General features: G+C 39.3%; 2 protein-coding genes across 6 annotated transcripts in view; both read right to left on the reverse strand.

Moving 5' to 3' along the window:
- LOC113158578 (disabled homolog 2-interacting protein) overlaps positions 1-2,915 on the reverse strand; it is a 120,842-nt gene extending 117,927 nt beyond the window's left edge. For 3 of the 4 annotated variants that reach the window (XM_026354569.1, XM_026354565.1, XM_026354566.1), the window contains exon 1: positions 2,872-2,915. In XM_026354569.1, the coding sequence (XP_026210354.1) occupies positions 2,872-2,911 (40 nt within the window). In that variant the 5' untranslated portion in view covers positions 2,912-2,915. The remainder of the gene's footprint in view (positions 1-2,871) is intronic. The other variant, XM_026354564.1, reaches the window with a different exon arrangement.
- A 2,936-nt stretch (positions 2,916-5,851) lies between these two features.
- On the reverse strand, positions 5,852-13,774 carry zgc:63972 (protein CutA homolog). 2 transcript variants are annotated; one of them, XM_026355951.1, is made up of 6 exons: positions 13,515-13,774; positions 12,946-13,094; positions 11,821-11,880; positions 7,641-7,686; positions 7,499-7,543; positions 5,852-7,295 (listed from the first exon to the last, which is right to left on the reverse strand). In XM_026355951.1, exons 1-6 carry the CDS (start codon positions 13,617-13,619, stop codon positions 7,260-7,262), a joined length of 441 nt encoding a protein of 146 aa, XP_026211736.1. In that variant the 5' UTR covers positions 13,620-13,774; the 3' UTR covers positions 5,852-7,259. The 2 variants fall into 2 exon arrangements, with proteins under 2 accessions (XP_026211736.1, XP_026211735.1); XM_026355950.1 differs by having other exon boundaries at positions 7,494-7,543.
- Positions 13,775-22,392: the final 8,618 nt, after the last annotated feature.

Genomic DNA, 22,392 nt, shown 5'->3' on the forward strand with positions numbered 1-22,392 from the left:
CTTGCTTTCTTGTAGGTGCCAGGGGAACACCTTTCTGCTCACCCAATCAGGCTCAATTACCGACACCTGCATTGCACCAATATAAGCTGAGTCCTTGCAGCTTTGCGGTTTTCATGTCAGTGCTTCCTGACTGGTACGCACTGTGCAGTTTGTCACTTTTTTTATTTTATAATGCCCCTAACTGCTGGGCTAAAGCCATTTAAAGATGAGATAGTGTTTGAAAGAACAGTGTGAACCAACATGTCAACATTTTGTTAGGTTCTCTGAAGAACAGATGGACTGTGGACATTTTGTGGGCTAAAGCTATTAAAAGAAGGGTATGAGGAGGTTTTAGTGTGATGAAACACATCTCGTGAAATGAGATGCCCGCCTTTGCAATCAAACTTTATCACTACAATTTTAAATGGCAATTTATACCTGATGTAGTGGGCTCTCAATGACATTTAGATGAAACATGTTTAGATTAAAAGCCTTGAAATCCAATCCACTGAATTTGTTTGCCCTTTTTCTGTGAAATGATGCTGGTGGCTCACCAGTGTTTTGTCATTTACTCTGATGATAATCTGAGATGGAAATGGGTAAAAATGTTTTTTTTTTTTTTTTTTTTAATTTCTCTTAAAAACACAGACTAACAATTATTAACATTGGCATTTTATATTTGGGTTTTTTTTTTTTTTTTTTTTTTTTTTTTTTTTTTTTTTAAATTGGGTAAAATTGATTAATGCAACCCAGATAAGTGGTCAATTTTACTAAATGTCAAAATATTTTATGAATGTAAAACCAGCAGAGATGAGATATTGGGAAACTAAATTTAATTTCGAAATTACACTAGATTATCTCAACTAATGTATGAATTAACTACAAAATTCTCCTAATAAAGGTACGTAGGGTATTGCGTATTGCTTACACACTTAGTAGCTACAATGGTGTCAACATTTGTGACTAGAGCGTACAAAAATAGAAACGCTCCCCGCAGCGTTTCACTTGCCTGTTGGCGAAATGCAAACATAACGTGACGATAATAAAGGCGTTTGCCAAATGCAAACATTCAGCTCTAGACCCTCTTACAAGAACTACAAGGTACAGGTGGGGCAAGTTTGTGTGCAAGCGTGTCAGTCATCCTTCTAGAAAACTGCAGTATATTTCAGGAACTGATTGCTGCCAGTTCCTTTCAGCACAGCTTGGCTCTTTGATTAAGAGTTTGCACATTCAAACTGTTGTAAAAACTGTGCCAAGGCAATCAGAAAATGTATTGTGATCAGAGAGGAAACCAGAGTCCTATGTGTCAGGAATGCATGACAAAAAGAGACTGAGTGTGGATATTATCTTTTTGTGTTGGACTAAATAAGTCACCTGATTGGTGGTTCACACCTTTCTCACCTGTAACTCTCTATGAACCTTCACTTTTCTCACAGTCACCTATTTCATTATCCTGCTTGCCACCTGCTAAATCACTGTTGTGGGTCAATACAATACACTTAAGGGTAAATTATTATTTGTTCTTCTTCATCTGAAATTGCACCACTAAGAATAGCCATCTGTCAAAGAAGGTAGGGAAGTAAACAGTGCATCCACTAGAAAGAGCTGCAGCTGGTTTGCTCACAGATGAAGTGCAGTAGAGGTGATGCGAATCAAACTGAACTGAAGGATATACTGAGTTCATTTGGAAATGTGGGTTAAAAATGGTGATAAGTGACGGTTGAGGTGTCAGAAAAGGAGAGAAGTCTGAGTAAATCGTGAACATTGTGTTTTTATCTTTCTCCATTTGTTGCAGTGTAAATTGGAGTCAATATTTAAAACTCCGACATTTGCAGGCACACTGCTTCTGTTTTACCAACACAGTGAAGTGAATAGACGGACTGATCTTCAACAGATCAGTTAGATGATGGCATCACCTTAACTAAGTTGATCTGGTAGAGAAAATTGCACAAATATAAACTCAATCTCTGATGAATTTAGTTTGTGAATATACAGTTGTTGCATGTTAATCCTCAGAATCCAGTTTGCTGCTCCTCCATTTTTGTACAACTGAGAAAGACATGAGCAGCAAGGGTTCATAATATTTTCAGAATTTCAGGGCATTCATTCTCAGCAGGACAGCCTGTATTGAAGGTACTGTAAATCAAAAGCAGTCAAAAATAATGGATAATGGATTTTTACTCGCATGTTAACATTTTTTCCTTCTCTCCAATCAAATGAATTACAAACTAATAAAAGATGAGCGTGCGTTGTCTGGTTCCCAGCTTAATACCCAGCAGGATTGTCCTCATCACCAAGGACACCTATCACCCTCCACAGGCCAACCACATTACATGTAAACAGACTCTTCCACTGTTTAACAAACCAAACCACTCACATTTTAATGAATTTCATATGAACTAAAGTTCTACTTGAAACAACACTCTACTTTAGGAGAATCGGCTACGATATGAAATACTAAACACATGGAGATCTCAGCTAAAGTAGCACAAGCCTTGTTTTTGTATCTAGGTCAAAAGAATGCAATATTCTCCAGCCCATATGTACCATCACAGCTGTGCTTCAGAAGTGAGGCAGTTGATGTAGCGGGAGCTACTCCAAGTTAATGTACTCTTTCCAGCACTGCCATATGGAAAAAGATGTACCTCTCCTGTTTTTCTACAACAACAATCATCATGGTTATCACCTCTTATTGCACAACACATGTACAGGAGGGCAAACATTAGAGGGAAAAACACACAAACAGGCAGATAGATGGATACACTGAGTGAGAGAGGGAGGCGGAGAATAGAAAGGGAAATTAGAGACATAACGGGGACATAAAAAGGGAAACAAGATGGATAATGATGCAGGAAAAGGGAAGCATGACACACTTTTTTTTTTTGCATTTACCTGACAGGGAATCAGAGGACATTCTCTCTTGCTGCTGCATCTTGAGTGCTGGCTCCGTTGTGAGACTACAGAGCTACAGAGAGAGAGCGAGCCAGCATGCCTCACTGTGTGTTTTGATGACGGAGTCCGCGTAGCAGCTCAGGGAACGAGCAAGCAAGAGAGCGTGCAACAGAGCCAGGAGGAAAGTATGTGAGGAGAAATGAGCTTATTTATTACCTCGCCAAGTGTCTCCAATCTCGTTTCAATTTCTTTCATTCTCATTTTCTGTGTGTGCGTACACAAAGTACATGTACTACAAATGGAGATTTATGAGGTACAGGGAGATGGGAGGAGCATGAGGAGAGGAGGGATTGATAGAGGTTTAAAAAGTGGAGGAGGAGGTACTGAAAAGAGGAAGAAAGCAATCAACTTAGTTTAGGGTTACTCGCTCAGGCACTGAGCCATTACTCTTCTATCTCCTCCAAATAACCTTGCAACTCAGAACGCCAAAGCAAGTAAGACCAGAACATCAGTTTGGCTGTGCAGTTGTGTGCAACAGGTGTATGCAACTGTGTTAAGTTCTTACAATTTGTTCATTTGTAGGTTAATAATGCACCAACATTTTACTTTTAGCAGGGTCTGTAGTTAGTTGGAGTCAGACTTTAAGGTTGATTCATAATATTGTAGTCTTAAAGACAAAATCTTCTTTTTCATTAAAATTTTGTAACCATTAGTTCGGATATGTGCATTTTGGTTGATCCCATTAATGTTTATCTGCGCATTAGGCAGAATGATATATTTTAATACAATTCTAGTTAGCTTTCTGCACTGTACTGGCATTGCAAAACAGCAGTTTTGTCTTGTATCAGCAGTTTTAATCCCTAAGGTCTGCCACTTTAGATGCTCCAGAGGCCTTTTTGTAGGAGACAAGTGGTCAAACAGTCCATTAGAGGGGTCTCCCTAATGATTTGAAGATGAAAGTTAAATAGATAAAGCAAGTTTGACCCTGCAGTAGGATTTTCCACCATATGGCAACATAAAGGTTTTTCATACTAATACTTCATGTATAAATGAAAAATATTATTAATTTTAAGGTAATTATTTAATTATTTTCAGCTTATAAGAGAGGGGGGCACGGTAGTGTCATGCCAAAGTTAGATGCTAGTTTCATTGGTGAAAGCTGCAATGTTGTTACATTTAAATTAAAAAAATACTGTATGCCAGCTGTAATTGAAGTGGGTGTGCTCATGGAAAAATATTGTTTGGCATTACACAGTATTCATATTTACAGTATAAAATGGACAGTATATCATGACTTTATGGTTCTAAATGTTCCTTTTAAGCAATAAACAATTCTTCATGGTAGTGTATTCATTAAAGAAGTGTCACTCACATCAAACATACTGTATACACGGTATTTATTAAAAATTCAGTGCTGGCTCAGCAACCTTGCTTCACTACATCAAATTTGTTTGTGTGTGTGAGATTATCCTGACTTTATTGAATTGCTCAGTGGGACCATGTTATCAGCGTCTGTTTCTTACAGCTTATTCTTAATTATCATGTTCCTGATTCTGCATCCCACCGAGAATCTAATGACACACAGAAAGAGGGGGAAAAAATGACCATATGTCTCAGTGTTTACACAACTTGGATTATAATCGTTTGGACATAATAATTTCTTCAGTTCCCCCAGCCAGTTGGACTGAAAGTACTTAGATCCTTCCACATTTCCCATGTTTCATGTTGTAGATTTAAATGGATTAAATCAGTCTAAACTCAAACTATGAGAAAATTGAAATGTTTATTTCATATAAAACGTTTTAGTCCCTTTGCCTTTGTTGTTTGCTTTAATTATCTGTGATGTGATTGAGAGGAATGATTGAGACATTGATTGAAGTTCACTTGTAACAAAGTCCCACAACTCACAGAAACCAAGACAAAAGCTAAGCCATACCAGGGAACACTTTAGACCTTTTTATAGTACAATTCTTCAAAGGTATAAAAGCATTTTTTAAAGTTTAATATTCCCATTAGCACAGTGATTTTAGTAATTGCAATGCACAAGTTAGAAGTTAGACTTCTTAGAGATGGGAACTTGGCCAAACTAAAAGAACAAGAATGTTCTTGGTCAGAGAGGTGACTAAAAATCTTCTGAAGCTCTCTGCAGAGATGGAAGAGCCTAGTGTAATATAGCCGTCACAGCAGCTTTTTATCAATCAGGACTTTCGATTATGAAAGCAAAGACACATGACAGGCTGCTAGGAGTTTACCAAAACAAATTTAAAAGGCTTTGAGGGCATGGGGAAAAATATTTTCTTGTCTGAGACATAAATTGAACCCTTTAGGCCACACTCCCAGCACTGTCTGGTGAACACATGAGCCTGATCATCACCTGACTAACACCACCCCTGCAGTGCATCATGGTGGCATCATGCATCATATACTGTAGTTGCATCCCGATGGCACAGAGGGGGATACTGGTTAGAATTGAAGAAAGGATGGATGCAGCAATGGAGAAGTGCTTAATAAAAACCTGTTCCAGAGTGCATGAGACCTGACAGTGGGTCAACAGTTCTTCTTACAGCTGGGCTATAGTTCAAAGCACACTGCCAAGACGTTGCTGTAGTTTCTTGGCTTCAAGTCTAACTGTTCTTGACAAATCCAGGCTCAGATGTTAGGACCATAAACAGCTAAAGTCTGAACTTAGCTTGATCAGTAGCCTACTGCTCATTGAACTTGGTAGCAATTGATAATGATACAGAACAATATATAGGAAACAATTTGTAGTATTTAGCCTCAGACTGATATGAAATTGACTCTGATTTTCTAATTAAAAATGATTCACAAATCATGTATCTCAAAAAATCTGTGATTCAAAAATTGGTGATGATGCTACTAGATATGAAGAAAGTGATCATTTCAATATGATTCATGTTTGATTAATAACAGTAATATGTGTTTTCATACAAATTCAAACACCACCATCTAGTGAACATTTAATCAAATTGCAGGATGCAGTTTAATGTTTTGCAATATAGTACCATTACTCTGTCTGTCATACCTGTATGATGCATGACATATTTAAAGGTGATATATAGACACACGTGTGCTGTACATACATCAGTGTGGGTATACAGTAGGAGTATGAGTAAGTGTATGACTGCATACATATGGACTGAAGCAAGTGCCACACAAACACACGTACACACTGCCACCAAATGGCCTGATCTCTGATGAGGATTAGCATCAGGGTGGAGGCTCCACAGATACAACACCCAACTAAACTGTGTCTGCAGTTTCTTTGTTGGGACCTCACACCGGAAACTGTTCCTGCAGACTGAGGCTTAGTGAGTAGTTTTGTTAAATGAGGCAAGTACGCAGGCTCACAAGTTCTCAACAACCACCAATATAGCATAGTGTATGTAGCAGATTTGCTGTATTTAGAAGCTATTAAACACAATATTTAGAGGCACATGACACTATTTATGCTAAGAAGCTTATGTGCAGTATGTCCAGTATATTTTTGGAAAAGCTAGAAACCACAAAGGAATCCTCTCTATCCTAGTAGTTAATAGTCATGCCATTATTGTTGCAGCACAAACCAATACTAGAGATACAAGGATACTTTATTTGTCATTTCATTAATTAAAGATAAAACGAAAAGCTGTACTCAGGTCTTGGTAGCCTTAGAAAAATATATCAAACACAGCCTGATAAATATAGATACAAAATACTTTGTTAAACCTGCAGGAAAAATCATCTCAACTTAAATAAATGAATGAATGAATAAAAATAAACAGGTGTCATTAAATACTCAAAGTAACTGCATCTGTATATCAGCAATAATACATGTGGAGACAAGGAATGCATAACAGTATGTCTTGTGCCCACTGAGTTTACTTTTAAGTCTGGACACCATCTCATAGCCACTCATCACAGGCTGTGTTCAAATGATCATTATGCATTTTTAAATGTCCATTTGTTTAGCCCCATATTAGGTCACTTCAATTGTCATGTATTAGCTGACTGGTACCCTGTTTGGGTTGTCCAATAGTATGATTTTTAACTGACTGGCAGCCAATCAGCAGCAACTATTTTCTTTGCTATTGTGGTATTTGTAAAAGCTCTCTTTAAAGAATGAAATCAGATTTCCACAGTTCATTGTGTAATTTACAGTGAGAAGGTCACAGCAACAAAATGGTATAAATGTCATGTATCAAACTCTTGTTCAGCAGACTCCGTTCTGAACCCTTGATCCAAAGCATTTAAACACCCTGCACAAATGGCTCTGTCTCCTTGATCAGCTGCAGTCAAGATCGGCTTTGACTCCCTTGGTTTATCAGTTGTCTAGAATTGCCTCATCCATCCACTTCATATAAGCCAAACTGCCGTCCTCCACCCTGAAGCTAAGGACTTCTGGGTTGCCATAGGGATGGACAGACCTTGAAAGGACCCACGCAAATGCAAAGAAAACATGGTTCAGACGATTAGTAGAATCACGTTTGTACTACTGGATCAATTTTACTACTAATAAGACCAAGACCAAGGGTGACGTCATGAAGGCACTAGCAGAAAACCTTCAACAGTAATATTTTGTACATAACAATATTTGATATATTGCATTACAAGCAAGGTCTCACCTTACATATTCTATGATTTGCTGGATCCTGGAGGTTCTTGTTTTCACCAGCTGCAATGATAATAACATCTCATGTTACGCTGTCTTCTATTTTAACATGCCTGCCACATGCATATGGATCACAAGAGTTCTTCTTCAGCACGTTTACCATTAATATTTCAGTTGCTTCCTGGATTTGGCCTTTCCAGTAGTACCTAAAGAAACGGAGAACACAAGACAGAATTGTACCAGTATACAAGTAAATGAAGGACTGTAAATCTGTAAGGTATTAAAGTACCTCCACACAGTGCGGAGAATTGTGTAAACGCAATCTTTCTAGAAAGTGTATTTTCTAAAAGAACATAACAATCAAACTGTAGTGATTTACACAGATATTATCCAAACAGCCTCTTGATTTTAAACATAGTGCTTTTTTATCATTTTACATTTAAATGTATTCCATTATTAATGTCAATTATTGAAGTATAAAACTAAAGAAGGCCAAATATAACTGAAATGTATCCATTACACACCTACACACAAAACCCTGACCAAATCACCCAACACCACTTTCCGCCTTGAAGCAATCCTTCCTTATCCTCTATTTGTAGTCTAAACATGCTTGATTAACCGGTTTAATGCCTTATTGTATTCAGTTACACTCTGTCCTTAGCAGCCTGAGTTTTTCCTTTCTATTTTTGTGGTTATGCATTATCAGGAGAGTTAATCTATGCCCTGAAGGCTAACTGCCAACGTTTCTAGCAGTGGTGGCTGGTGGAAATGTGTTCAAGGTAGGGCTGCACCAATTGCACCAATTTCACTTTCACAGTTCAATAACCATCCCAAAATAAAATATAGTAAATATAATAATAATAATAATCTAATTTGATCTGGGACAAACAGTACTACCAGTTACCACAGTATTAATGGTTTTATCTTAATACTAACACACAGTCCAGTATATTCAAGATATACGCAAAGAAGAATGGGGTTAGGGGAACTTTGCCCTCTGTTCTGAGTGGCAAACTTCTCAGTGACCCTTTGGGGAGGCTGATGTAGCCTCAAAATTATATTATGATAATTCAAGGACATTTGTGATAATATTTACTGAAGATATAGAACAAATTACTGAACAATGTTTATAGCATGTTATTTTGTGACAAACAAGGATTGTGGGAATTAACATCGAGAAATTGTGCATAGAGATTATTACACATAATTTCTTTTAGATTGTACCACTGAAATACAACAATTCCAGCTTACAGGCAGCAACATTTCTTAGTGCAAACAAAATGAAGGGCATTTTCCATCCTTTGTTTCCAGTGAGCTACTGTCCTTGACTCAGTTTACAGGCACTTCAGTAACCATGTTACTTAAAAGAAGTACTAGTTGGTGAACATGCACTCCAGAAACCAGGTTACTGTAAATCTGCATTTATATGCAATCTGCCTTCTTCTTCATTTCAGATGTATTTTAGAATAAGTTTAGTGTATTGATGAGAATCTGAAGAGGACTGACAATTTTAGTGAATGTGGCCTGCAGGGTGGAAAAACTGCAACAGAGCCAAGGCACCACTTCAAGCCTGGAACTCGCCGTTCTCATAGACCAGAGTCAGCTCTGTCTTGGTGGTGGTGGTGGTGGTGGTGGTGGTGGTAGTGCTGGTTTCAACATGGGGTAGTTTAGGTACTGAATCTGAGAACTAGATTTTCGGAACAGATCTCCTTGCAGCAATGTTGCACTGATGAGTTGATGAGATGAAACAAAAACACTCCTTGGCAAGATCCAAAATAGTACCACATGCTTATGAAATCACATATGTATTCTATTTCTTTGTGGGTGGTTGCTTCACAGTTTCTCCAAAGCAGAGAAAGAACGGAGTCCTGGTCCAAAAAAAAAAAAAAAAAAAAAAAGGTTTTCAGTCATAATTACTGCTTCAGAAATGAACCTACTGGAGACGTGTTTGATGATTGTATCTACATTATCATTCTAATGAGACTGCTTTTGAAATGTTGAAACACTACTACTACTACTACTACTACTACTACTACTATTTTTACGTAAGCTACAAATGCCTTTTTATTTCCCTTATCTTTTGCTTGCTGTCTGTGAATCTCTGGAAAAGTCCTCTGGCAGAGTCAGTGCTCTTCTTCTGCAGCTGGTTAAACTGCATGTCCACATGTGGCATGATCTTGTGAAACAAAGCCAGGAAAAAAAACTGTCTCTCCACCTGACCTCCAGCATTTTCACAAAGACTGCAGCCTCTCACAGTTGCACAATTAAAGTTTCCACAGTCTCTGATAGTCCGGAAATACCTATGGAGGTTGTGCTTGTGTTCGAATGCACCACTGTTAAAATTCCATCTTGCTGATGAAGTTCCTGGAAGTCTGTGTGCAGCCTTTTGATCAAACACAGCGGTTCACATGGATGATCAGAAAAAGATCGCATCTGAAAAAATTACCAATCCTGGGAATGCGTGATGTTGCCTGTTGCAAGTTTCAGCTGCTGGGTATAGTAGTGGGCATAGTGCATATTTCTGTAGACATCTTTTATCTTTCCCTGCACTCCACCTGTGACTCCCTTCATCACAGCTACTTTATTGCGGGCCTGAGCAATGAGTGTGATTGCATGTCTTTCAGGGAGGATAGTGCCTAGCCTCTCCAAAAGCGCTGTTGCACTCGTGTCAGCGGTTGCCTCCTGAATGGGAATGAACTCGCAAAAATGCCCTTGCACATGGTTATGGATGTCCGTGTACCCTAGCACAAGCACCAGCTGGCAGTGAGTGGAAATGTAAATTGTCTCATCTGCCTGAGTAGCAACAAAATTTTTCTTTTTTTTTTTGTTTTTTTACAGCCTCCAGAATATAATATTTAACAGCTCACAGCATAGAGCCCAGAAGCTGATCTTCTACAGTCTTTGACGTGCCTTAGCTGTTTGCCTCCACGCTCTTGTCATGGCCATGCAAAGCAAGCTCAAAGGCTCTGTAGAATCTCACGTTCAAGCATCAAGTACATTTGGTAAAATGTACCTACTTTTGTGTTTTTGTTGTTTTCTTACCCCAATTCTCTGGCCTTCATCCAGTTATATTGTTTAGATCGCTGTATCGAGTTAGCCTGTTTTTTTTGTTAGATACTTCTTAGAAGTTTTACCTTTTTTTTTTTTTACTAGGCCATTTTTTAGGCTATGGTTGATTATGATGGGCCAAGCTCTTTAATCTGTACTTTCTCCAACAAAATTCTCATTTCAACTGGGTTTTTGAGATATGGTCGTTTTACCAATAAAGAGTTTTTAGTTGAATTTGCATAATTACATTTCAGATATCTGGAATTATAAGATGACATGTGACTAGTCAAAATTATAATTAAAGATATGTGCAAATAAATTTATTATATCTACATTTACTTTTACAATTATTAGTCACAATGCCTTCTGGGTATCCAGAATCCGTTAGCATTTTTTGGACCAACAGAATTCTCATTACAGACATCTGTGATGCATTTGTGACTAATCAAATCTGTAATTTTAAGATACCTAGAACTACTTGTTAACTTGTCAACATTTCAATTAAGTTATCTGAAATTGCATTGTAAAAATAGCTCATTGACTTCAAGGGAACAACTAATTTAAAAATGGTCAAAAACTGATTTTGCCTATCTGCAATGTGAATTCCACATATGGTTAATTATATTATGACTAATCAAAACTAGCATTACAGATATCTTTAATTGAATCTTGACTAGCCATAATTGCACTTAACAATATCTTTAATTTGGCACATGTAAAAGTTTTTTTGGATTTTGGATATCCAAAAAGGAACTGACATTAGTAGAAATTCATTTTTAGATATTTTTAATTATATTTTTGACCAGTCATATTCAAGTCAATGGGCCATCCTGCATTGTCAAAATGTAATTACATTAAGTGCATATCTTAAATTAGCTGTTGACTGAACTGTGTCACAGATTGCCCAATGTTTCTTTTTCCCAAAGATGAGTTATTACAAGGTTTTCCACGGATAATGATTATATTAGACATAATTACTCTGAGTTTTTTTAGTAAAAAAAAAAAACAAATCTAAAATTACTTTTCATTAGCAGCAGCACCCCCGCACACTCTACTGGCCAGCCACCACAGGTTTCCAGTGAAAACTGATAAAAGAGTTGACATGCAACCTATTCACCCTGCAGTTTCCTAGGAAACCGGCTTAGCATTTGGGTAAAAAAGAACATTTGTGTTTCTGTGTACCTGTGTCTGCACCTATGACAGATATTAGTAGACTAGTATTTGTGATTGTGGTTGGGATTTGTTTCAGTTGGGTAGAAAGTTGGGTCAAGATGGGGTCAAATATTTACATTGTGGAGGTCCTGGTCAGAATATTAATACTGGCTGCCAGCCGCATCTCCATGATTGCCCTGGAACGAAGTGAGAATAGTAAGGAGTGTAGATGGAAACAAAGGAGGATAGACATGTAAAGAGAAAAAAGAATGATTAAAGGTTTACAAACAACTAGCAGTTTATCAATTACAGCATGAAAGGCAGCCCTTCATTATGATGCTCTTGAAGCAGGATGATGGAAAAACCTTCCAAGCAGTAAGTTCTGAAAAAAGATGGTTAGCTTCGATTTCTGTTGCAGCTATAGCTGTTGTCAAAATTTCAAGTTTCCTAACCACTCAACCATGCTCCTTTCTCAAACTGTTTCTAAAAGAAGTGGTTTACCTATTAGTGGCACAACTGACTTTGTAAATGAACAACTTTCTAAAAGCTTTGCAAGTTGCTGAGCTTTGCAAGCTACCAATTACTTGTGTACAAGTTGAACTACACCATAGTTAACTACAGGAGAGATTTGTTTCTTCTAAGTGTGGTTAAAACAATTGTTTATTATATCAAAATGTAATGCAAAAAGTGACATGCCAGCATGAAATGCCACTCAAATGAGTCAACTGCAAACTGTCTACATGAAACATAACTAAATACTCTCTACTATTCATAAAAAGTGCAGTAATGCTTTGACTGATGGACATGGCATTGAAAACCAGACAGTGGCTTACCAGAAACTATCAGGTTGACTCAGTTTAACCACACAACTTCTAAAACGGCATGCAAAACTACTACCACCACCACCACCACTACTACTACTACTACCACTACTACTACTACTACTACTTGAATCTTTATGCACAGGTGAATGTAGCTGACGTACCAGCAAGCCACTTCAAAATGTAGTTAAAAACTATTACTTTAAGTATATGTACAGTATATTTTAAAAAATATGCTAATTAGTTTTATTTCATGTGGTAATAAATTGCCTCTTGAGCGACTTATCAACTTATATGATGTGCTATTAGGCAGATTTTGTGGTACATGGACAGTGGAGACCTTACAATTGGGTTGTTTGACTTCAATGTGTTTTCAATGCTACAGTCTAATCGTTGAAATGTGTAACCTCACATGAATGTAATAACCACTCACTACTGTACCTGCCAATGTCCTTGGCTGCCTGTTCGTTGGGACTGTTGATGATGAGGACAGAATGGTGGCCTGGTACATAGCTCCCGGTGAAGGCTGAATGAAGATGGGCCCCAATAGACTTCAGCCCAGGATACATGGACACGGATAGCACAAAGAGCTAGAGAGGATGGGGTGTAGTGTGGGTGTGATCATTAACAAGACCATCTCAAGGTGTTAAGGGACAGATATTAATGTTGTCAGTTTGTTTGTGACATCTCTTTGTGAAGTTTTGTACCTGTACTAAAGGTGATTTTATGTTTCTGTTAAACACCAGTTATCAGCTAGAGTTGCCAGGATTGTCATCCTTGGATTAAACTGGATTCAGAATTTATCCTTTCATTATTTGGCGCTGTCTGTCAGACAAATGAGTGCCGGCCGTGGCCTGGACGCAGCGCCCGATTCCTAATCTGTCCTACTTCTCTGCACAGCTCAGCATCACAGTCACACACACACACACAGGAGCATGCATCCAACACAAATGTTAGGAAAATACAAGTTTGCTTCGTGCAAACTGATATATTACCAATGCAGTTCTTACCACACATGTCATAGTCAGCACCAACCGGAAAACTGAGTGGAAGCCAGCCTCTTTAAAGCATCGCATGCACAGCCACTCCATCCTGTTGGGTGCAACAAATGTCATTCCCCAGTCCGACTGGTGCAGATAATAACTACAAACCGCTGAGACTTTGAGACTCCGGTCGTCCTATTAATGACACTTTTAACATCAGCTATGCGAGAGGAAACTCTGCAAACTACTTTCCTTTGAGGACGTGCATGCTGTTGACAGGTGGTGTGCTGGAGGTCGGACTGGTTAGGAAAGAGATAAATCGATTCGATTGGCTGCTGCCACTTCCTGACAGGCCGGCGACCAATCAAACTGCAGCATCAACTCTGGTGTCCCGCCCCAGGCCCTGGGTCGTAATCGGCTTTAGTGTGTTTGCTGTTTAAATAAAACTTCCTTCACCCTCACACTGTGCTTGTGATGGCAATAAATAGAAGGTACGACATCAGAAGACGTTTATAAGGGTGTTCAAAGGTGGAAATGAAAACGGGCTATACTACAGCTTTATAACCAATTTCATTATTATTAATAATGAAGGTACATTTAGACTTTACCTTTAATTATATCTTCTTTTTTTTATTTTATTCCTGTATGTATTCTGCAGTACCTGTAATTAACTGGGTATAAAGCTGTTAATAACAGATCCACCTCAACCTGCTTCAACAATAAAACACTGCATAGAATTATCATAGGCTGTAAATTACCCTCGGTGTGCCATTATTTTGAAAAGTTTAGTCATTACTTCTATCACTCTGTATGTTGAATGGGTGTGTTTAATAAAGACATAAATAATGATTGTTTGTGTCTTATCAACTCAGAAATGTTATTTGTGACTCTGGTGTAGATTACAACACATTTTAAGAGCAATCATTAATTTTTCTTGCCACTGTAAACTTGTTTAGTGAGAACCATTGCTACTTTTTTTGAGGTCAGAAGAAAAGAAAACCTTTTGCATTTGTAAACAAAAAAGGAGATTTTTGATTGGGTGTAATAAAAAACAAAACAAACGAAAGGTTTTCTGTAACACAGCTCAGCACTTCAACCATGCATATCACTCGTGAAAAATGAGAAAGACAGAATGAGGAAGTCAAGAAATCCACAATATGACAAATACAGTGTTATTACAAGAAAGTGCTGATTATTCTGTGACAAAATGAAAAATACTAAAGACCCAAACACATGATAAATAAGAGAACCAAACAAAAGGGCTCCGTCTTCTGTTTAACTGACTAAAACCAGGAGGTTGTCTGATATGCACATTCTTTCTGCCACGAGGAAGCCTATCACATGTGAACAGATAGCTGTTTGGGCGTGGGTATGGGTGTGGGGGCACAAATCTCACTTATTTAACCACAAACAGGGAGCAAAGCAGCTTGTCTTTCCACAGTATGACACACAGTATCTTAAACTCTATATGGAGTAAAACTAAACGTAGTGAAAAGGGTTTGTAAAGAAAATCAATATCAGTGTTTGAGGTAAATTTGTTGAACGGGGATGAAATGTCTTTTATATGGTGTAAACTGAAAACAGAAAGTCACTTCCGTAAACTGTGGTTCTGTGGAGAATGACCACATGGGGGAGTTGTGGGTCCATACATTTCTCTTCTTCATCCCCTCCTTTTATGAATATATAAAATGTAGAGTGTTCATTTAGCATGTATAAAACTCTCATCGACTGAAATGAAACGCTCCAACACAGCAAGTTGCATGACTCACTCCAACCCTTTTTTTACTTTTTTTTTTTTTTACTTGACCTCTTCCCTGCCAGCCTTGCGTACTTGGCTTTGTTTCTCCTCCTCCACCCCTTCTCGTTTGTTGAACACAGTGCAGATCAGAGGATGAACAGCAGGGGGCGTCACACCAGTCGTAAGCCTCAGAACAAACCAATTTATTTCCCAAAGCTCACACAGGCTTCATTTGAGAGCCCATCAGAGAGATCCAATAGAGCCACTTAAACCACTGTCCCCCAACATGAAAGAAGACAACCAAAATAGAGAGATAGGAAGAAAGGCAGGGAGCCAGAGGAGCGGCGTTTGATCGGCTTGTTCTGGGGCATCACTCGGAGGGGTTCACTTCCCCTAAGGAGTACTGAGGCCTTTTTGTGGCTCAGAGGTTTAATGTGAAAAATAGGATAATTTTGATTTCTGTCTGTGCTTCTTGCCTGCTTGTATATAATGAGGGCATAAGGTCTTTAGCAAGAACAGGAAAAGCAGGACAATTCGAGATAAGAAGAGGAAACGTACAAAGGAACCTGGCACGAGGTGCCTTGCCTAATTCGCCATTAAGCTGCGATTGTGTCTCAGTGGGATCAATGAAGTTGCCTCATTGTGAAAGACGGTAAACTCCAGCTGGACTAATTAGTGAGATTAATACAAGAGATACCGGAAACAAAGACTTGAGTGAGGATTTTATTAACCTAGAACTAGGCACAACTATTCTGTAAACTCTCGCTGCTGTTGTCATACTGCTGGGTGGCAGTGCCATGACTGCACTGAATGGGAGGGAGAGGATGTAGGAAAAGAAACTGGAGACACTCAGAGGTCAGTTAAGTCCTACTGAAGGGACTTTCCAGACTGTGATTACCTCTAAAAGAAGAAACTGCTCCTCCCAAAGAGGTTAATTAAAAAAGTCATGAGGCCAAGCAGGGAAGTGTCTCCATCACCACAGTGAACTCTGCTGACCTCTCCATCCTCTTGGACAGACATAGCCATCCATCACAGCTGATTCCTGAGCTGTCTGGCCCCTGCTGGTGCCAGTGAAATCCCAGAGTGACTGAAATCACAAAAGTGTACGTAGCAGCACCACAACTATGACAAGCAATGAGGAAAAACTATATTAATGCCAAGACTTCCACTGTTGTAGCCCCTCAGGTAATGAAACCTCTCCCTGCTCAAGGATCAGACAAACACCATATCTTGTCATCTTCCCTCCATTTTTTTTTTTTTTTTTTGCCTTCCATGTCACATCTACTGCAGCACACAAGGCCATTTATCAGAAAATGGCACTGTCATGTTGTTTATTTCTCTGCTCTCCAGAAAAGGACAGTGAAAATAGAGTATTTATAGAGTATAAGCACACTGTTCATATCCAAAACCATGGGTAAGCATTTAAGCTCAATACTTGCTGTGAGGAGAAAGCAGAATATAGGAGTGTTGCCTTCCCCGATGACAGCATGAAAGAATCAGCCTCCATCAATGAAAAAATCCCTCCAGCAATCCCTGCTGAGAAGAAAGATTTGTCATCCCTATTTCCCTAGTTCTTGGAGGTGAGGACAAAGGTGTGAGTATGCAAAACGTAGAGACACAGTAAGGACAGAACTGAGAAAGTGAGATAAAGAAGAAAAGATAAGAGGAGAGACAAAGAGAAAAATGGAGCACTTTGGTTGGGTGGGTTTGAGAGAGGACAGAGAGCCTGGAGCAGTCTTACAGGACGAAGTTAAACATTTTCATAAATCTGTTCTTGTGAAGTTCACCTGCAGCGGCGGGAGGCTTAAATCACGCCATGCTTGATTGGGTGAGAGGCCGATGCTGAGCACAGGAGCCCACCTCTGCTGCAGAAAAACCTGTGCTTCCTCATTACACTTTCCTCACCGAGCCGTCTGCAGCATAACCATTCCTCGTGCTGACGCAGGTAAAATGAGCTCATTCCCTCTCCATTCACAAGCTGAGTGCCCCAAAATTCAGAGAAGGGAGAAGCATAATAAGTTCAGACTCCCAAGTTAAAGTGCCTGCAGGCAATAAGGTGGAGGATGAACAGTGGAGACTTGATGGAAGTGTGTGCGCCCATGTGCTTGAAAGGGAGGTTACATTAAAAAAAAGAGCAACACTCTTCTTCACTGCACACGATTCTTCACTTAAAAGTATTTATTCAAAATATTTTCCACAAGAATGCAATGATTGATGACTCTAAGATTTGAAACAATCAATCAAAATGTGCAGGCACACTTCTGGTGACACGCTTCACGGGTAGTGTCCTGCTCATATAATATGCATGTGCAAATGATGCATAGATAAGGTACACATACAAACAGTTTTCAGATGCAACATGAAGCAAAACTAACTTTTAAAGGTCCAGTTCTGCTGACATTCTGTCTGCAAAGCAAGGGCATTTGGAGAAAAAAAAAAAAAAAACATGGCACTGGAAAAAAGTCAATATTCATTGATGTGCTGTCCAATGCAGATCAAACTTTGAGCCGAGTGTATAGTTAGGATGTGGTTGTGTGTCTGTCTGAGAGAGAGAGAGAGTGTGTGTGTGTGTGTGTGTGTGTATATCAACCTCAGCCACTCAACCATCTGAAAGTGGCATTATGGAAATGTAGGAATCACCATGAAAAGGGCAGCCAGAGGCATGCTCAGAGCAACCTTTTATATACAACACCTAATCAGCCAACCAACTGCCTTTGCTCCTATTTACCCTATTTATGAGTCACCCCTAAACCTGCAACCACTTCATCTAATCTCTTCTCCTTCCTCTTCACCGTCTTTGGTAAGAGAGCAGCAGCTTCTTTGCCATATTAATTGTTTTCCACCTGGGCCTTTTTCAGCTCGGCTTATTATTCAGAACTTCACTGCCAGCCAGCTGATAACCCCCAACTGCTGAGAGCAATTAACAAGAGTTCACCTACTGTACAGTGTAAATAACAGACCAAAGAACTTGAAAGTTATCACTACTGCAACAATAATAGGAACCATGAGCCACACACGGAGCATGTGGAGACTCATGCAAATAGAATAACGAATGAAGAACAGGAAAAAAACACCATGGACTCCTAAATGTAGTAGTTGATTTAAATGTAGTTTTATATTTAAACACAAGAAATCATAACAGCTTTAAACGTAATAAGCTGAGTCACCATTGGCACCTCCCTGCCTGTCCCTGGACACTGACTCCATGTGAAAAACACTATAGAATTTCCTACAAGAATTGAAGAAATTAGAAAAGAAACAACAACAGCAACACAATAGTGTGAGTAGAGAGCCAAGAACACCATCTAAAACTTCATCTCTTGTGAGGAAGCTCTCCTCCCTGTGAATCACCCATCCATCACTTTGAGCTTCACATTCCCACAATCTCAACAGCCCATCAGTGCAACACAAACTCATCAGGACTTTGTTTATTTGGACCAAGCTCTGCAACATAAGCAAAAGACTCCCCAGGGTGCATGCAAGTATTCCACAAACCTCCAGTCAACGTGTTTAAGTCTTGTTTTGGACTATTTGTACAATTTCAGTTCTAAAAACTATAGCGTATGTTTGGTGTTTTGTGACTGAAAAGCAGAAATGTAATAGTCTCACTGTATCCGATGAGCTGTTTGATATTTGAATGCCTAAGATTTAAATACAATGGTGTCCATAAGGAGGGATCAGAGAGAGCCAGGGGGGTTGAGGCAGAACAAGAAGGCAAACAGAAGACAAGAGGAGAGAAAGAAAGGAGGGACAGAGGACCATTTTATGGGGATTCAAAGGAAAATCGATGCTAATGAATAGGTCGGTTCGTACAATGTGGTGATAAGGAAATGATCAGTTTAAGAGGATGCCGCTCTGAATGTACATGTTTGTGGATCACCAGAAACCGATAAAGATGTTGGTATCAAGGATGGACAACCTGCAAGGTACTGCAAACACATGTGTCCTTACCCATTAGGAAGTGGTCTAAACTAAAGACCTGGTCAATATCTGGGGTGTTGCATTGATTAAGCAACTGTGACTGGTTTGCTGTGGTGAAGATGATGCAGCAGTTACAGATGAAGTGTTGCAGCATCTCAATCAAACATACAGCCAGTGGCACAATAAGAAGATCATCTTCGGTTTCACAATGTCATTCACACCTCTGAGTCAGTTTCAGCAAAGTGCAGCCAATATGGATTGTTTGTGTAGCTAAAAAAGATGTCTTTTTAAAACCAGACTGCGCTACTTCTCAGGCTGTTGATTATTTTTCGGCATGTGTAACAAAATCTGGATATCCCTCCATCTGCAGCTCTTTTACAACAGCACCACGCACACCTCTAGCTGCCATTGTTGGACCACAATAAAACTAAACACATTTATTTAACTAATGGAAGATTTGCTTGGGTGAACAAGATTCCTGTTGAGAAGAATGAAGTGGCTATTGTTGGTAATTACAAATGCTTCGAGAAGTTAGGCAACACCAGGTGTGTGGCTAGGTGGTGGGGGTGGTAGAGGGAGGCTTTTATCTAAAAGTGCTAATTAAAGTGGGAAGGTGTATAAAAGTGCTACAAATTAGCAGCGGGTCCCCTGATGACACCAAGCATTTTGCAGGTTGCATGAGTAAACATATTTGCTCTGCCTATTTATCAGCACATATTTGTTGATCTCTACAGTTTCACAGTGCTACAATTTATATGGTTGGGAGGGTGGAGGTTTACAGCAGATAACAATAGAAGCAGGAGCGTCAGAGATCAAACGATTTTATTTCTGTTGTAACTGGGAGAAGGGGCCTCCTTCGGTGTCTCTTCTGGGACTGCTGCTCCAGATTCTGATATCCATTTTCCCTTTGTTTTCTCTCTTGGCCCTTTGAAATATTTAGTGAGAATCCCTGACTAACACATAAATATACACGCATATCATGTCTGTGTGTGCACGAGCATATTTACGATTGCTACACTCCCTCTAGGCATCAATCATCAACTGTGCATTCAACATCTGGAAGTGGGCAGTCCTTCCCTCAGGACAACAACACTTTAGATCTCTCCATTTTAACGCAGAGCTCATCCCAAAGGATTGCGTCTCCCAGCCCAGCCCTGGCTCTTCATTTTATTTTACCACTGGAGGCTCCACTGAGGAATCTCTTAACATCATATCTTTATTTCTCTGTCTATCTCATCCTCCCGTGTTGGATCAGTGGTATCACAACTGTTTCCCATGGGTTAGACTTTGCCTGATAGTTTGCTCTGTTCAACACTTTCACCTGCAGAGGCTGACGGTAATGAAAAATATGCAGTACGCCTTTTTAAAAGGCTGATGTATGTAATGTTGAAGCAACAGGTCAAACATGATCTATATTTGCAGGTGAAATACACACAGTATAATAAACCATTATTTCATGGAACCAGATAATGCTACTGTAGCGCCACAATCCCCATCATGGCCTTTACCCTCAGCAGAGCACAACCTCTAAAAATCTCTGTGCAATCTGTACCGCCTTGTTAGTGCACATACACCATATGAGACCTGTTGTATTAGTTATTCTAATGCATGTCTTGTTATCCATATAGATGAGAGGGGGGAAAGACCAACAGATGGCCAGGGAAAGAGGGAGTCACAAACACAAAATTATCCTCCAGGAAAGTGGGGATCACATTCATTGCCTGCACACACCTAGAGACTCGCAGACAACACTCGCTGCCACCAAACATTTCACCACTTTCCAATTCTGTTCAATTCTCTGCAATGTCTTGGCAATGAACCAGTCAGCCAATTGTGTGTAAAAGTTGCACAGGGATTGCCAGCAGAGATTTAATCTCTTCTCCCTTTCCAGGAGTTTCCTGTTGGGCTTCCCTTATCTCCGGGTCTGAAAGTATCAATAAAGAGTGTCAATAATATGGTTATTTCACACATCAACTGTGTTGGGGTTTTCCTTCTCTGCTTTGAAACTACAGTACATTTAACATTTAATTAACAATTTGCAAACAGAGCTAAGACTTTCATCTCTGGAGGAATTCTACATCCAATTTCAGCGCATTTACCGACTAATGGAAATGATTTGCTGAGCTAATTGGTGAAATATTTGCAAACATGACACCACCTGGTAAATTACTTCAGTGCAACAAGATATATACAGTATACATACCCAAATGAGACTCTAGGTGCGGTAGATAATGAAACTGGAATGGAATGGTACTGTAAACAATAATAAGCATGTTCATTCGTTTTTTTTAAATAAATCAACACCTAATATGCATTGATAGACTTTTCATAAAAAAACATTTCAGCACTCACCTCCTACCTAATCAAAACAAAAACCTGCCTATTTGTCTTTTTGATGCCTGATAGCTATAAATTGTTATTAATCCTGTGTAGGACATTAGGTAAGATATGCTCTTAGTGAGAAAATAGATCCATTAGTGTGGAACTGCGTGTGAAGCAGAGATGGGGGGGAAAAAAACCTTAAAAGGTTTTCCCATTGCATCAGTTAACTTATTTGTCGAGGCTAGAGAGAGAGATGAGACAGCGGCATGAACAAACAAGACAGCAGGAAGCCATACTGTAGGTAAAATCCATGCTGGGTAAGTTGAATTCTGTAGATTTTTCCACCACTGTCCACATGACCCCTGTTCCATGTTGGTGCTGTGACCTGGTGGCCTGGTTCTCCCATCCGACACAATGAAGACAGATGAGCTGCTCTGAGATGTGCTCTGTGTGCTCTGTTTTGTCTGATTTTACTCTCTGGGGGTTTCTTCTGACTGTCACACACCTGCATGGACTACATTAAAAATGTGTCAGTTTCTGTACCCTCTGAACAGCCATATATTACAGTGCACACTGGGATGTGAGGGGCGAAAAATATCACAGTGAGCACTGTCAACAGAATTATATATGAGCCAGTTACGCACATAATTGGTATCTATTATCCGTGTATGTCCATCCTCACACAGTGCACATTTGTTTATTTAAATCTAAGTGTAGATTAAAGCCAAATTGTGAACAAGGATCATTTTAATACATGTGCATGTGCAGAGGAAATTATGTGGAAATTCAGTTTTGCACTGGCTTGATCAAAGTCCATGTGTTATTAATGTCTTAGATAATCAACCTGTAATGTAGGCTGTGCAATAAATGAATGTAAGTCATTGGCTTTGACTAATGAAGTGAGGATGTACTTCACACTCCAAG

Source organism: Anabas testudineus, chromosome 12 (genome assembly GCF_900324465.2).
Source record: "Anabas testudineus chromosome 12, fAnaTes1.2, whole genome shotgun sequence".
Lineage (NCBI taxonomy): Eukaryota > Metazoa > Chordata > Actinopteri > Anabantiformes > Anabantidae > Anabas > Anabas testudineus.

What these genes read in the sequence shown, in the direction of transcription:
- zgc:63972 (XM_026355950.1), bottom strand. Translation starts at nt 13,619, where the DNA reads ATGACATTTGTTGCACCCAACAGGATGGAGTGGCTGTGCATGCGATGC. An exon ending in CTGACCAGGACCTCCACAAT is followed by an intron (nt 7,687 to 11,820) that starts GTAAATATTTGA and finishes CCGTTTCTTTAG; the next exon opens with GTACTACTGGAAAGGCCAAA. An exon ending in AAGCAACTGAAATATTAATG is followed by an intron (nt 7,544 to 7,640) that starts GTAAACGTGCTG and finishes TTATCATTGCAG; the next exon opens with CTGGTGAAAACAAGAACCTC.